Raw genomic sequence first — 16,677 nt, 5'->3', positions numbered from 1 at the left:
GGAAATGCATTTAAAAGCCCAATAGGTAGTATTTAAAAGGGGAAATCATACAAAAAAAAAAACAGAAAATCTTTTGAGTCAGTTACAAATGAATAAACAACATCTGCCACAAGTTAGAGAAGGTGATTAAATCTTTGAGCAGTACATTCAGTAATGTGACATTATATTTAGTGCAAAAACAGTACCTCACAAACCAACCCCGCCACATGTTAGTCTGTCTTAATTACAACGCTCAAAAAGGAAAAACATCAACGCATTTGTGATACAATAGCAAAAAAAAAAAAAAAAAAAAAAAAAAAAAAAAAAACAACAACCACAACCCTGAGTCACCCACAAACTCTGATCCACTGAGTGAATTCCTGACATGCCTACATTCAATAATCAAAAGTTTTTGTATATAGATAAAAAATATATATATACCTTGCACCACATTTTTGGCCTAGTCAAAGATCGTAAATCCTAAAAGGTTGGTCAACAAAACGGTTTGGCAAAAAAGGTATATACATGTTTTGTTGTCACCCTGAAAAGGGCTCTGGAGACAATGTGAGGCAGGCATTTAGAAAAAAATGTAAAGAAACAAAGTAAAAACAACCTCAAAGAAAAAGCCATCAGAGCAGTGACTTTGAACTGCCTTTTGCCTGCAGGGCTTCATGCAGGGCAGGAGTGGAAACACCGAAAACCTCTTTTCACAAAGGTGCAAATGTCCATGAAGTAGCAGTGAGTGGTGGTGGTGGTGGTGGTGGTGGTGGGGGGGGGGGGGGGGTGGGACAAAACCAAGTATTTAGTTGCAAACTAAAAACTACAAACCAAGTGGAATACGCCTGGTCAAATGTGCACAATTTTCGAAAATCTTCAAGGGATTCTAAATCAGATTTCTCCCAACTACCCCTTTGTTAAACCAGACTTTTCTTTACCCATGAACCAACGACACGCCATGGTGTAAAGCTCGTTTCCACATATAGTAGGTGGAGCGCGGCGTGAATGGGAAGTAGGACCTGAATTCTTTGAATGTGGGGAAGGATTTCTCTTCAAAGCGTTGCTGCAAGAACAGCTTGGCCTTGGCCTTGAAGTTGGCCAGAGCAACCACATCCATCACAAACGTCTGCTCGTCTATGGGAGTCTGACCAGGGAGGGAGTACCTCAGCAGCGGGCCATTGGGGGAGGCCATGGGGAGGCCTTCCACAACTTTTGGGCTCCCTTCATCAGAGGCCCTATTAGGAACATTTAACCTGACCTCAAACATCTCACCTTCCACTTCTGTGGTGGGGCTTCCCGGAATCTCAGGTTGATTCACATCTGCACGGCCACTGATGATTGGGTATTTCCTGTTGTGCCCAGGATTGCGGCGCCACAGCCAAAAGAAGCAAGGGGACAGGGATGGGTACCTAAGCTTGAACTTGGCCAGGGGCATTCTTGACCTCTGTAGATGGAGCTTTGCAGCATCTCTGATATGCTTCTTACTCAAGTAAGCCAGTCTGGACACCTTGGAATTTCTCCCATAAACTCCCATCCTGGGAACAATTGATTGATTGGTGTTGGCCTGGACTGGGGACAAGTAACTTTTTGGGCTCTGGCTCTTGTCTGCATCTGAGCTCTCTTCACTGCTCCCGCCACTGGTTTTAAAGCGTCTATTGAATAGCATGGCTTCCCTCCTCCAATTGTAGTAGGTTGATCTGGAAATTCCTGGGAAATTTCTTTTGAAGACCCTGAAGGGGAGGGAGGTGTTCATGGCAATGCAGTTCTGCAGGCACCGCTTTGCCTCCTGCATGTGGGACACATTATGGGCCCGCTCTCCTTCCAGCTTGCCAAGGTTAAGGCCAAACATACTGGCCACACTGACATGCTGGTCCGGGTAATCCTGCCTTGCCTCAGGTGAAGACCAGGACTCCTGCTCCGTGCTCTCGCCGGGACTTACTTCTCCAGCAGAGGAGGTGGTGGAGAGATTACCTCCAGAGATCATTGTTAGTTCCTGCTTCCAGTTGTAGTAGGTCGACCTGGAGATCTCTGGGAAAAAATGCTTGAAGGCCTGCAGGGGGATGAGCTTTCCCTCCTGGTAGCAGGCCTGCAGGAAATGCTTGGCTTCATACCTGGTCGTCGATTTTTTGCAATGCTCCTGGCTCTGCCTTCTCCAGCGGTAGAAGGTCCTCTTGGTGATGTTGTATTTGTCCTTCAGATTAGAGTAAGACACATGTGAATCTGGATTTAGCAGCTCCACACTCTTTTCTGTTTGGAATATCTGCTCATTGTTGGGTTTTCCTAATTTGAGGTCACTTTCTTTGACCAATCCTACAAAATGATTGGGCTTGAAGATGGACCCGGACTGCAGGGCACCAGACCACATTATGTGCAGGGTCACCGGCTCCAAATCCTTGGGCAAGGTGCGGGGGCGTATGAGTCTGTTGAAGTAGGGTCGAATCTTCAGGTTGAACATGGGGTAGATGGAGTAGATGTTACACTGAAGGACCGAAGACAAGGCGTACACATGCCACATGTTGGCGTAAGAGCCGGGAAAACAGGAAGCCTTGACGTCGGCATCAAATATGGCTTCCAGTACGGCTATGGGCAAGTTGAGCATGTCCTCGGATTCCTCGGCACAGAGACTGAAGCGGGCCGCCTGAAGCATCATCTTGGAGTCAATCATCCCACACAGGTAGTACCTCTTCCACAGCAACATCTCCACCACGGTCCGAACCTGTTGAGGAAATCATTTGGGATGTAATCATACCCATTAATTATTAAATATCAAATAGTCCCGGGTTCTATCGCATCATTCCAAATAATATAACAACAAAAAAAACAAAAAACCCTCTTTCTCCATCTGCCAAAGGGTTAAATTTAAGGCCAGTAATTTTCTTCACGTTAACATAAAAACAAACTGAAGACACAATTTTTACAGAACTTCTTCGATGCCATTAACTACTCAGAAGACAAGAAAATATGGCTCATTATGCAAATAGTGTAAAATAAACAGTTGCTGCTCACCTGTAGCTCTAAACTGAGGCTGGTGGTGCCCACCAGCAACATGCTGGTGGCATCGAACAGCAGGTTGCCTTCCCCTTTACAGGAGAGTGGCAGAAGGTCTCCAGGGGCGTCGGCTGGGTACAGGCTGTGGGCGGCTTCATCGATGCCGGTCCACTCAGGGAACTCTTGGCAGGGGCCGTTGGGAAGCTGGAAGGGGGCGAGGACCCGGTCCACCTCCAAGGCCACTCTGGTGAGGGCGTCCAAGCCAACATCGTCCGTGGCCTCCTGGAGCTCGCCCAGGACCGACAGGACCACCCCGTTCCTCTGAATCATGTTTCGGCAGGATCCAAGCAAACAGGGAGCTGGGGAGAAGATGTGTATTAGACCTGGAAAAGGTACAAATAATTGTAAAAAAGAGAAAAAAAGCTATCAAAAGCTCATTGTGGAGAGTTGGACTTTAAATCTGGCGGATTTAGAGCACGTTTGCAATGAAGCGACTGTGCAAAATGTAGTACTACAAAGCAGGAGTAGAGTAGATTAACATTTAAATCCAGCCTGGTAACAAGGTTAGCCTATGCAGTCCATTATCAGGGTAATCTTTAACAGCGAGTGAACCCAAGCATATTTTAACGTAGCTTTATATATTTAAGAAGGAAATAACCAATTTAAACACACCTGGCCCAGCAAGTAGTGGCAATCAGTAAAAACAATCACAACAGTACGAAGTGGAGGCCACACATTTAAATTTATCCATGTCGCCTTTGCGCACTTTCCAGCATTTGTGGTCGGGAATTTTAACAGGGTGCATTTACCTTCATTCAAACTTAATGTGAATTAACCTTGCGAAAAAAAAAATAAAGTAAGTAAAAAAACTGAAGACTTATTTGTAGAATTTTAAAAGAAGTTAACTAACCAAGAGAATGAAATTAAACGAATTCACTCGGCCACCAGCACCAACTCCACACAAAAGTAGATGTGGTCGGTTTTCTTTTTTTTTTTTTTTTAAATAATATAAATAGGCAATTAATCTTATTGTTGTAAGCACCGTGTTCCTAAATATAACAAAACAAAATATATAATATTCAAATTACAATTGAGTAATCTAAGAAACACATTCAAAACCACACGTCCCCATGTTTAAACCACACCAGCACTGGAACACTTAACCTCACCTCAAGCGTTGGATGGAACGAGGAGGAGCGCGTCTGGGGGAAAGGCGCACTTTAGGACGGAGAGGAGAGAAACAGTGTGTCCCCGATCCAGGTCAGTCCATCTTGGTCCGTGCGTGTGGAGTGGGTGGCGGAGGATCTAGGGGGGGAGTGATCACTAACCGGCACCACCCTTCAGGAAATTGTCAATCACAAACACCCCCACTCCACTCCACCCCTCCACCTCCAGGGTCAATTTCAATGTGAGACTCTGGACTGTGTGTTAAAACAAAAGCCAAAGTGCCGTGTCGTGCGGGGGCCTTTCACCCCCCAAACACCCGAAAGGAGGGAGGGAGGGAGGGCTCCCCCGGTCCCGCAGACATGCGTTGGCTTCTCCATCAACGTCAACACGTGGGTTGCTTTTCTTCCTTTTTTTGTCTTTCTTTCTTTGTCTCTCAAAGCAAACTGAAGATGCCAATGATGTCAACAGTTCAGTTTCAAGGTTATTTGTCAAAATCCTCTCAGCTGTCAAAAAACAAAGTGATTTGCATGAAGTTAGAATAACAAAAAAAAAAAGTTGTTTTAAGTTGCTGTAAACCACTTTGATTCTTGAGTCGGTGCCATGATTTAAAAAAATTATATATATACATATATATATATATATATATATATATATATATATAGATATATAGATATATAGATATATATAGATATATATAATATATAAATATATACTGTATTTATTAGTTACTGTACTTAAGAAGGCTACTGTTACTAAACTAGACTTTAAACTTGAACTCTACTACATTTCTCAAAAAAAAATCCATATAAGTCGTTACTTTAACATGGGTCTTTTTTTCTGACACGGTTCCACTACTTTAAATCAGGATTTACAAATGTAAAAATCATGCTGCTTTAGGACTTTGGAGCTTTTCAACTTGTACTACACTACATTTTAAAGATCTGTCAAACTGCTAATGTATGATTGCTCATTGACGATTAATTAGTTCCATATGATTTTCAATAACTGACTGCACCCATAAGGTCGCAGCGTGACTTGATGGTGCATTCATAATCCTCGGATTTTTCAATCGTGTATTGTAACTCTGATAGCAGACACTTTATTCGGTAAAGTCTCTGTTATATCAGGGCACATGAGCAAGTAATCATATACGTATACTTATCTTGTAGTTATTTTGTGTCGGGGTAATTGTACTTTTACTTAGAGGTAGATGCTTTGTGGATTAGAGAGAAGGGCGTGCAGACAGAGCAGGCAGGAGGTTTTATTTTGGGGGGGTGGGAGAGAGAGAGAGAGAGAGAGAGAGAGAGAGAGAGAGAGAGAGAGAGAGAGAGAGAGAGAGAGAGAGAGAGAGAGAGAGAGAGAGAGAGAGAGAGAGAGAGAGAGAGAGAGAGAGAGAGAGAGAGAGAGAACGGGCTTATGGGTCTTTTTCTGCTCTTTCTCCAGGGCATTAGTTTTGACGCCTCCTCTGCTCCCGGCCCTCATTCAGGATTTCGGTAATCAGGGCCTTTTGTTCTACCCTGACACACACACACACACACACACACACACACACACATACACACACTCTCTCGCTCTCTCTCTCCAGGGGACAACAGCATTTGTCACCCCACTGATCTTCATCCTAAAAGGAGCCGGCAGACGAGCTGGTGCCTGGAGTTCACTGGAGTTCAAGACCCAAAATCAGTGTTTAGATAGTATTTTGATGTTGACCACTGGTGTTTGTTGTCGTTCCATGCAGATATGATTGATACATGCAGTGCTGGTTACACACTAGGACTACACTAGGAGGTGGAATTGTTGCCTTGAACATGGAGCCTAGCAGGACATCTTGGGGTATTAAAACACTTTGTGAAAAAGAGTCAAAGCTGTAGATCTAGGAGAAGGTTCCTTTGGGTCGAGACTTGACTTTGAACTTTTCATTGACCTTTTCCTTTTCTTCAACATCAAATTCTTGCAAAATAGAAATAAACTTAATTTTGTTTTCCCAATCAATAAAATGATCCTCATGTTTTTCAATATATTCAGTAGGATATTAAAATCAGGCCCGAGAGGTCACTTCACAGGATGTCCCCTCAAAATGGTCATTTTCATCAGCGGCCCTTCTACATACTCATACTCATATAAATAATAAAAATAAAACAATAGGCAAATATACAGAAATAGCTCAATTTATCCACCTTTATATTTAGGTGCTCACATTAACAGAAAACTCAATGAATGTTTGATTCGATGTAAAATAAACATGTTTTAATATAGTAGTAGCTTAGCTGAGCCTGATCTAAATGGCTTTGTTTGTGCATCCACCTTCTCTAAATTCACTCCCAACTCCATCGCTTTCTACTGCAATGAACTCATGTAAAAGATAAGTGGCCCTTGATGGCAGAGACAAAACAGGAGCTAAAACCGTCCTTCCTTCCTTTCTCGTCTCTGTCGTCCCTCCATCTTTCTTCTGCAGATGAGCCGTTCTGTACCTCCACTGTTTAAAATGCAAATGAGGGCGACACCGGCGGTGGCTCCGGCGGTCTCTCACCTGCTGTGTGTGTGTGTGTGTGTGTGTGTGTGTTTGTGTGTGTGGGTGTGTGTGTGTGTGTGTGTACACATGGACACACACACACACACACACTCATTGGAGGGGGTAGTGAGTGAGAAGTTACAACTGGAGGTCAGAGGAGGAGAGGCCTCATTGTCTGTCCTTCCATTGTGTTGTTGAACTTGGCTTTGTTCGCTTGAACGACACAGAAATTACGCTGTTCATGATTTACACACAATTTGGATCGAATTGACTCAGGAAAATGAAATGTTTTAGCGGAACATAGAGCCAGGCACGTTGTATAACAAGAATTTACCCAGTGCTATACTATTGCATTTTGTTTATTTTTTTATACATCTGACGATTTCTGTTTTGTATTTTTCAGGGAATTCTTGGGCTATTTGTATATATCTATACAAACATCTGCTCAAGCAAATAAACCATAAAACAAACCATAAACCACCTGTGGTTAAAAAAAAGTGAGAAGTCAGAACTGAAAAAAAACTGCCAAACCAACAACCCAAGACCAGAAGTTTGAATGTGCATGTTCTTTTTTTTTTTGTCATTATTCTCTTTTACTGCTTAAATTCCTCAGGTTTATACTACTTAATAAAAAAAATGTTCAGGTTTATTTTTACATTATCCTGCCATATTTTTTATTTATTTTGTTTAACCTTAATTGTCTTTAATTGCCAAATGTATCTTATTTGATCTTACCGTACCTTCATATTTATCTTATCATATCTTATCTTATCTTATCTAATATCCGTTATATTCATTACATTTCCTTGCGTTCTCTTTTATCTTATCTTACCTTTATCCTTATATTCGTCTTATCATATTTGATCTTATCTTTATATTTAATCACATTTTATCTTGTCTCATCCTATCTTATCTTACCTTTATATTTATATTTGCCTTATCCAATGAAACGTTATCTAATCAAATCTTATGTAATCTTATCTAGTTTTTTTATCTTATTTTATCTGATCTTATCAAAATCAAAATATGGAAAACAAGTGCAACTGGAAACAATGGGCACATCTCGCAAATGTCATAACAATCCAGTTAAAATGATGTAACTTGAGATGTGTGTTCTAATAACATTCAGACCACAACAGCAGTATCCTGTGTTGCACCACAGAACTTTGGAGAACAACCACAATCAACACAAAAACCAACCCCAGAAATATAATTAATAATAATATACAAATATAGAACATAATATATAATAAAATAAACTAAATATAATTACAATTATAAAAACGAAGATATATATATATATTATATATATATCTCTATATATCTCTCAGTGGCGGGCTGTGAATTTTACACCTAGGCGTTCAGTGGCGTCCTACCTAAATTAATCCACCTCTTAATACCAACATTGTGACAACATGCTTAAAGACACCATTAATATTATACAGAAACGCAGTAGAACAGGACATTGCATCACAGACAGGTATTTTATATAGCAAGAATGAATGCCATTATTAAAGCAAGAAACCTAATTAACACAATTCAACAGGTTTCCTTTCACTGCAGTCAGAGCTGCGCCACATACATATATAGCAGAAGCATCAATATTAACCTGATATGATGACAAAATGACAAAGATAAAGCTTTGAGGCCCCTTGAGTCCCCTTGCACTCCATTTAGTCCAGATGGCAAGACAGGTGCGCCATCGTAACACCTTTAGTATTTTGCCTGACGTCCCACTAAACACTTTGTTTAGTGGACAGGTGACAATGTAAGTCGGTGTTGTTCTCAGCAAGAAAAGGAAGAAGCTCCAAATAGTTGCCTCTATTTGTGGATCCAGCGCTTTCATCATGTCCCTGAAATGAAAGTTCCTGTTTACCCAAAAATATGACACAATCAATCAGTCCTTTCAATATTTCCCTATTTTTCTTTACCTTTTCGTTCCGTTTCCCGGCGCACTTGTTGGTTGAGCTGCCGGTCCACTCGGGTTTCCCCGAATGTTATCAAAAGCGCCGTCGCTTGCCGTGCTTTGGTGTCTCGTCGCTGCCTTGGTCAGAAAACTCAAGTTTGCAAACCCAATGTGGCTCCAAACAACAAGTCGATCCGGTGCAAATAACAGACATTCCCAGCAATACAATTTGCAGTGTTCCTCGGAGGCTGTGAGCCAAGGGCACCGCTCGTAGTTCGTGATTTGAAAGTGGCGGACAAATCCTTTCCCCTGCTGGGACAGGCTTGCAGGCTGCGGTGTTGGCCGACCTTTTCTTACGATGTCCAGCTTTCCTTGAAAAATCCGCCATGAAAATGGTGTTAAAGTTATATCTGCGACCGAATTAATTTCTTCTTCTCCTTCAGCCATTGTGAGTTGAAAAAACTATTAAATAACGGAAATATTTTAGCTTGTGAAGGTCGCTGCGAATGCAGTTTAGCTAGTTCTAAGGCTCTCTGCCCATCCAATCAAAGAACGGGAAAACGCCGACGTTATTGAACCCCTGCGAGATGGCTCTGGTGTCGCCAACTCGAAATCTGATTGGTTAAAGGAAGCTTCGTTGCCATTGATTTTAAGTTACAAGCGCCCGCACTGTTGATTCTGAAGGCCTCAAGGCAGATTTCTTTGACATGGCAACACATGATGGACGAAATATGATTGGATAAAAGCTCTAACATAAACATGGCAGCAGCGCAAACAAGAGAAAAGCTATGAAATGAAGATTATAAACATATGGGAATAATTAAATGAAGAGAATAGACATTTGGGAATAATTTAATACATATTCATGAAAATAAATATTTAATGTAATATATATTTAAATGCAAGTCAGTGATTCTGATAGTGAAATCGAATTAAAATTATAGAAAAATTATATATGTATGTGTGTACACACACACACACACACACACACACACATATATATATATAAAGGGGATCTTTTACATTATCCTACTATATTAGGCTTGTGCACATACATTTGGGTCTCTGATGGGCCTACTAACCGCCCTCCATCTGAGTAACTCCACCCACAGCTGGAGTGCGACTGGACCCGCTGGCATCGAAGCTAAGAGCTAATCAAGTGCTCTGTTGCCTGCGGAGACCAGCACAAATCATTGATACCAACTGTCAGTGACAAAACTTCAGATAATAGAAAGTCTTTAAAGAATTATACTGCTGTGTGCTTCTTTCTGTGTGTGTATTTGTGTGTGTGTCCATAGTAGGTTGACTGTACCGTAGGCTGTGACGCACGATCCGCTCCACGTTTCTCCAAACAAAACCATAGATGTATTTATGTCATTTATTTAGATTTAATTTACGACATTTCCGCAAGTGAATGAAACAAAAATGCCCCGAGCCCCGCCGTATCACGCGGCGCTCCAAGCTCAGGACACCGCGATGGAAGTGGGAACAAACTTTTAAATGAGGCCTTGTAGATCTAATATGACTGAAGATTCAGCAACTGGATTGCTTATTGTTGCCTCAAATTTGTTGAGAAATAGGTTATGGTGGACGGATAAGGTGAAATACGAAACGAAACCCGGAAGCCATGCTCAAACGCCATTGGCTCACAGGCCTCGGGAGGTGGCTCCTCCCACTGAAACAGCCCGTTTTCGGACAGGGTGTTCGCATGTTTGAATGATTGAAATGCATCATTTAAGTGGTATTTTCAGTATATGAACATTAAAATCATATTTTGGGGACCTCAGAGACCTATTTATTGTGAAAAGGAACATAATAGGTCCGCTTTAAAATCGCTTAAGTGTCGACTAGTTTAAAGTTTAATGCTGCGTTCCATTGAAGTCAGAACTTGTTGCCTGCTGCTCACTGACCGTTCAAGTTTTGGTCATTTCGGTGAAAAGTCAATGAAGATGATGTCACTTCCCGTATTTGCCAATATTCTCCATGTGCTGACACTACACTTTGCTATTTTCTTATTATTTCTGATTGAAAGCTTGGGAACAAATGTAGATATTACTCCTCAGGAAGTACATGTATTAACCAAGAAAGGTCTCAGCAAAGAAACATTCAGATAATTCATAATTTATTCAATAAATGTGGTCACCGGAAATAATATACTATATTTGTATATGCAGTATATTAAGTCTGAATCAATTGGTGGGAAAACAAGAAACACTGAACAGAGATACTCTCAGAATATTCAATTCTAAAAGTTGAATTAAAGACCAATAAAACAAAGCGATAAAAAACAACAACATGACTTTTACATATTTAGAAATTGAGAGGCATTTGATCACTGCTCACACGTCACAAAAACAGTCGGAACCGATGCAGTACCAATGTCTTTCTAACCATGATGTTTTATATTGGGCAAAAAGTCTGAATGGGAAAACCAAACAGACAAATCTCAGGGGATTTGCACAATAGAAAAGCAATTTGTCCAAATTGGGCTCTGCGTATGTAATCTCCGGTTGATGACACCAAGACAAAATTATGTTATATATTTCATGGATATTTTGAATTCCAAAACGGAAGTTGATCAGTGTACATATATATGCTTCTGAGACGGGAACCCAGATGCAATGACAATTAGTTTAAACTCAATCTAACTCTAAATCCAAATGAAAAGGTGCCCTGGGCTGTGGTTCAGGGCCTGGTCACCAGGGGGCCCCAGAGAGCCCGATTTGAGCGATGATTTAGCAGCGATTTATCTTGTCTTGTCTTGTCTTGTCGGATGTATCTCGTCCGGTAGTTGATATGCTGTTTGCGTTTGAGTTTCCCTTGCTATGGCCTATTCTTGTCCAGGTTCCCAGGCGTGTTTTTCCCACGAGGCGCGGTGACGTAAAAGTAGGAAAGTGGTGTGCAGAAAAGACACCATCGAGAAGCTAAAGCTAACAAAAGCTACAGCTAAGTTTGAATCAACTCCACTTTGTACCGCTGTCACTGGTCAGAGTGGACTGGTCACATAACTTGAATTATGAGTACGTCCAAAATTAAAATTTTTTGGCAGGTTTTTCTTTACTCCAATAGGAGAACAAGCATTCAAAACAGCTTTAAATAGCATCAAAAGTAAAGCGCTGCAGTTACCAACAGGGCGATTACAGATAATGCAAATTGAAAGTGGCAATTTGTTGCACAGTCACTTTCTGATATTAGTCATTAGTCCTTTAGTTTCGTCATCACTATGTTTTTGTCTTTTCGACACAAGCATAGACAACACTGACGTCACTAGCGTCCTCCGCTGCTGTCCTTCCGTTTTTATAAACCTCAGAATACACCACGTCCACATCCTGAGGCTGGAACTGAAACACCAAACAACATTATGTTTTGATATGTATTATATTCACAGAATACGTTTTCAATAAAACAGTGGCGGGGGAAAATGGCAGAGCCAAGGCAGCTTCTTACGTTTTCTTTCGAAGGTGCGTTGATGGTGGTGGTGTTGATAAAAGCATAAGTCACATAATCGTGTGGTTCAGCCTACAATGAGACGGTTGAGAATAAAACCCACAAATTCCAGTTAGAGAGAGGAGAAAGAATCAGTGAAAATACCTTCTCTGGACCACTAGAAATCTACTTTTTCCATAAATAGGGAACAGATGACTAATGGCCCCAGTAGAACCACAGTTCTGCTCTTTGTTACACAGTGTAGATTTTCTCCATTTTGACTATTTGCTGAAATGAACTATTTACTGTTTAAACTCATCTTAAAAGGCAGTAAAGTGATTTACCATTAAAGTGCTAATCCATAACATGGTCTGTGTTGGGTGGATACACTACAAGTCCCAGAATTCCATTTAAGACTGCAACTTTTACTTATTTTCTCCAAATGCAATTTGCTTATAGAGGATCACATGCATATCTCAAACAACGTCTGATTTGGAGATCTTAAAAAGTGCTAGCTCAAGAAAAGAATCAGTTATGGGATCTTTTTTTTTTTTTTTTTTTTAAACAAAACAACCTTCTCATGGATTACCACATTAATAGTAACTCAGTGTACTAATGGTAATGTGGAGAAATCTGGATTCGTCACTCACCTGGCTGCCATCTGGAGTTGGGGAGTTGAGATGGCTGATTCCGCTCATACCCTGAAGAGAAAATAAAAACACTGATATTAGACAGACAGACAGACAGACAGACAGACAGAATCAGTCTACTCACAGTCTTGTCAGCAGTAGCTAATTGTCTCCCTGAAATGGAAATTGAACTCAGTGACTTGTTTTGAATTGTCTTGCTGAACTATCCATCCGTCTGGCAACATTCTCACCTCTGGATTTCCTTCTGCAGATTATGAAGACAACAGCGAGCAGCAGGCACAGCGCTGCGGCTCCCATGGCCGCCGCTGCGATGATGGTCGTGCTAGAATTTTCATCGTGAGAGGAATTCATCCCTGAACCTGAGGTAGAAGAACAGGGATTAAAAAGAAAGAAACAGAAAGAAGGAATGGAAAGATTCTTTGTACCACATTGTCATCATGGTTGTACGCTACAATACGTTATTCAGTTGATCCTATCTATCTATCTATCTATCTATCTATCTATCCATCTATCCATCTATCCATCTATCCATCCATCTATCCATCTATCCATCTATCCATCTATCCATCTATCTGTCTGTCTGTCTGTCTGTCTGTCTGTCTATCCATCTATCCGTCTGTCCATCTATCTATCTGTCTATCCATCTGTCTGTCTGTCTATCCATCTATCTATTCGTCTGTCTGTCTGTCTGTCTGTCTGTCTGTCTGTCTGTCTGTCCGTCTGTCTGTCAGTCTACCATCTGTCCGTCCGTCTGTCCGTCACTCCGTCCATCCATCTACAAAAAGTGCAGACATGTACTGTACAAGGGGGTTAACCATGTGAGGGTATATTGATATAGAACTATTAAAATACCCTCACACTAACTGTTAGTATTTATTGGGCCATTGTGTAATGAATGATCACAATAACTTTTGGGTTATCCAACAACTTGGATGTTTTGATGCAGGTAGTTGATTTTGTGTCATGTATTTAATGTTTTGAGAGTTTTGCCAAAACAAATTGTCATTTTGGCCAACGTGTTCAAGTTTCGGCCTGTGTGTTAATTGTATTGAAATAGTGAATTCTGCTGGGACAAATGTGCTCAAGCGATCAAGAAAAAACTGTTATTACACCAATGATGAAATTATGGTGAAAAATAAATGACCAATATAGGAACATGTGGTAATCGAATATCATAGCAGCCCCCCACCTGTCTGTGTAAAAGCAATGTCATCTGATATTAACATATTTCCATTGGGGTCCTCTATCTGACACTTGAACTCTGAATGGGCTTGTTCCGGCAACAGCGTGGTGGTCAGGTAGGTGTCACAGTGGGTGGGGCTGGAGATGTGGTGCCGGTCGTCCTGCTGGAGATCGCTGTCTCCCTGCAGCCACCGCAGCTTCAGGTTGGTGTTACACGTTCCATCCTTCGTGATTAGGGAGCAGTTTAAAGTCACTTGACTGCCAGGCCTCAGCTCCGGAGGTGATGGAGGGGAGGAGGATACTGTGAGGAGGGCAGGGGGTGTGGATAAGTCATACTTAAAGATACATTAGCTGAAGAAATTGTAATATGTAATAAAAAGAATATGTAATAAACCGAAAATGGAATCGAGAGCAGAGATATTCGGCAATATACAAATAAATGAAAAGAAAATTTGGCAATATTCAGGCAAACTAAAACAATATATCAACTCTGTATCAACAATTCAATTTCTGTCAAAAAGGGGAAATTGTGCAAGCAAAATAAAATGCTTTTTTCTCCCTGGGTTATTGTTTATAGGTTTATTTTCATTGTTTCATCATAATTTGTTAGGTTTATTATATATTCTTGGTTGTTATTATTGTTGTTATTATTGATTAATTTCTTACGGGTTAGCACTGACAGATCCACGGTATTTCTATCGTAAAATGCTCCTTGCCCATCAAACTGTCGACATGTGTACGTCGTGGCCTTCTCCGGTGTGACCTTATGAAGAGTCAGAGAGCAGTTGGGCTCCAAACTCCATGTTTCCTTGTCTTTGTCCTCGAGCTTCCCCAAATCCACCAGCACAAACGTCTGACCTCCTGCCTGGTACAACCACGTGATCTGACTGCATTCATGCAGATTATCACACGGAAAGGTGACGCTACCTCCAGCATGTTGGTATAGCTCATACCTCACACCTAGGAAAGATAGATAGATGGATGGATGGATAGATAGATAGATAGATGGATGGATGGATGGATAGATAATTAGATAGATAGTTGAGTGGATAGACAGATAGATAGATAGATAGAGTAGATAGATAGATAGATAGATAGATAGAGAGTAGTTAGATAGATAGATAGAGAATAGATAGATAGATAGATGGATTGGTAAATAGATGGATGGATAGATAATTGGATAGATAGATGGATAGATGGATAGATGGATAGATAGATGGATGGATAGATAGATAGATAGAAAGATAGATAGTTGAATCGATAGATAGTTGAATAGATAGATAGATAGATAGATAGATAGATAGATGGATGGATGGATAAATATATGGATGGATGGATGGATAGATAATTGGATAGATAGTTGAATGGATAGACAGATAGATAGATAGATGGATAAATATATGGATGATGGATGGATAGATAATTGGATAGATAGTTGAATGGATAGACAGATAGATAGATAGATAGATAGATAGATGGATGGATAGATAGATAGATAGATAGATGGATGGATAAATAGATGGATGGATGGATGGATGGATGGATAGATAATTGGATAGATAGATAGATGGATAGATGGATAGATGGGTAGATAGATAGATGGATAGATAGATAGAAAGACAGATAGATAGATAGATAGATAGATAGATAGATAGATGGATGGATAAATATATGGATGGATGGATGGATAGATAATTGGATAGATAGTTGAATGGATAGATAGATGGATAGATGGATAGATGGATAGATAGATAGATGGATAGATAGATAGAAAGACAGATAGATAGATAGATAGATAGATAGATAGATAGATAGATAGATAGATAGATGGATGGATAAATATATGGATGGATGGATGGATGGATAGATAATTGGATAGATAGTTGAATGGATAGATAGATAGATAGATGGATAAATAGATGGATAGATGGATAGATAGATAGATGGATAGATAGATAGAAAGATAGATAGATAGATAGATGGATAAATAGATAGATAGATAGATTCAGGTCTACATTTGACATTACACTCTTAACAGTTCTCCTTTTTTCCTTCATTTTGTGTTCACTGTGTTTTACGGTGGCAAATTGACCTTGAAACAACGTCCTAGTCCCACAAAACAAAGTTACTTCATTTTGCCAGATTCTGGATTTGCCAAAGCAATGTCTTTTCAAATGGAATTAATAGACGACCAGTGAACAGGTTAACACTCAGTTTGACTGAAACGTACGACTATGTCAGACCAAAGACCCACGGCCCAATAAGTGAAGTAATAACAATAATAATAATGATTATTATTAATAAGCAACAATAAGCTCTAATAAGTGATCAGACTAAAATACTGGATGACTACACCAAATTAACTATCAGATTGGGAGACTCGGCAGAAAGTGTCACTATTCACGAAAGAGTAGAGAAAAACTTATAAATGTATATGATTTTTTCTCATTGTACTGGCATAATTCTGAACATATTATTTATATCAGTTATTAAGATTTAACCAACCAAACCAAAATATAACGATAATCAATAACCAAACAATAATCATCTGCGAGAGTGATGGATGAGTAAATCCATGGAGAAAGGGAAATGGACCACATGATCCGCATTGACTGAATAACTTCTGAATCATAACTGTACCTTCAACTTGGAGAAAAAGAGTTAGGAACAGCCACGCCTTTGCCAAAAAGTCCTGCGGTTGTGTCTTCACACTTTTAAAATGTTTTACACAAGGAAACATGGTTGCAACGAAAGAGCGTCGACCTTTTCCTCGAGCTTCTGGCCAAAATACCAACAATTGTGTGTGGCTTAAATTCTGACAGATTTTCATCCGGTTTTGGGAAAGAGGAACTTAACCGTTGGCCAATCAA

The 16,677-nt window shown here is 40.3% G+C and overlaps 1 protein-coding gene across 1 annotated transcript; it reads right to left on the bottom strand.

Annotated features, from left to right (window-relative positions):
• Positions 1-910: 910 nt before the first annotated feature.
• vrtn (vertebrae development associated) lies at positions 911-3,294 on the bottom strand (the record flags this gene model as incomplete). The annotated part of the gene is made up of 2 exons (XM_080024465.1): positions 911-2,692; positions 2,983-3,294. The coding sequence occupies 2 exons, from the start codon at positions 3,292-3,294 to the stop codon at positions 911-913; spliced, it is 2,094 nt and encodes a 697-aa protein (XP_079880591.1).
• Positions 3,295-16,677: the final 13,383 nt, after the last annotated feature.

The sequence above is a fragment of the Zeus faber genome (genome assembly GCF_960531495.2).
Source record: "Zeus faber genome assembly, chromosome: 2".
NCBI classification, from domain to species: domain Eukaryota; kingdom Metazoa; phylum Chordata; class Actinopteri; order Zeiformes; family Zeidae; genus Zeus; species Zeus faber.
The sequence above is the reverse complement of the archived record's forward strand: the minus strand, read 5'-3'. Positions and strand labels throughout refer to the sequence as shown.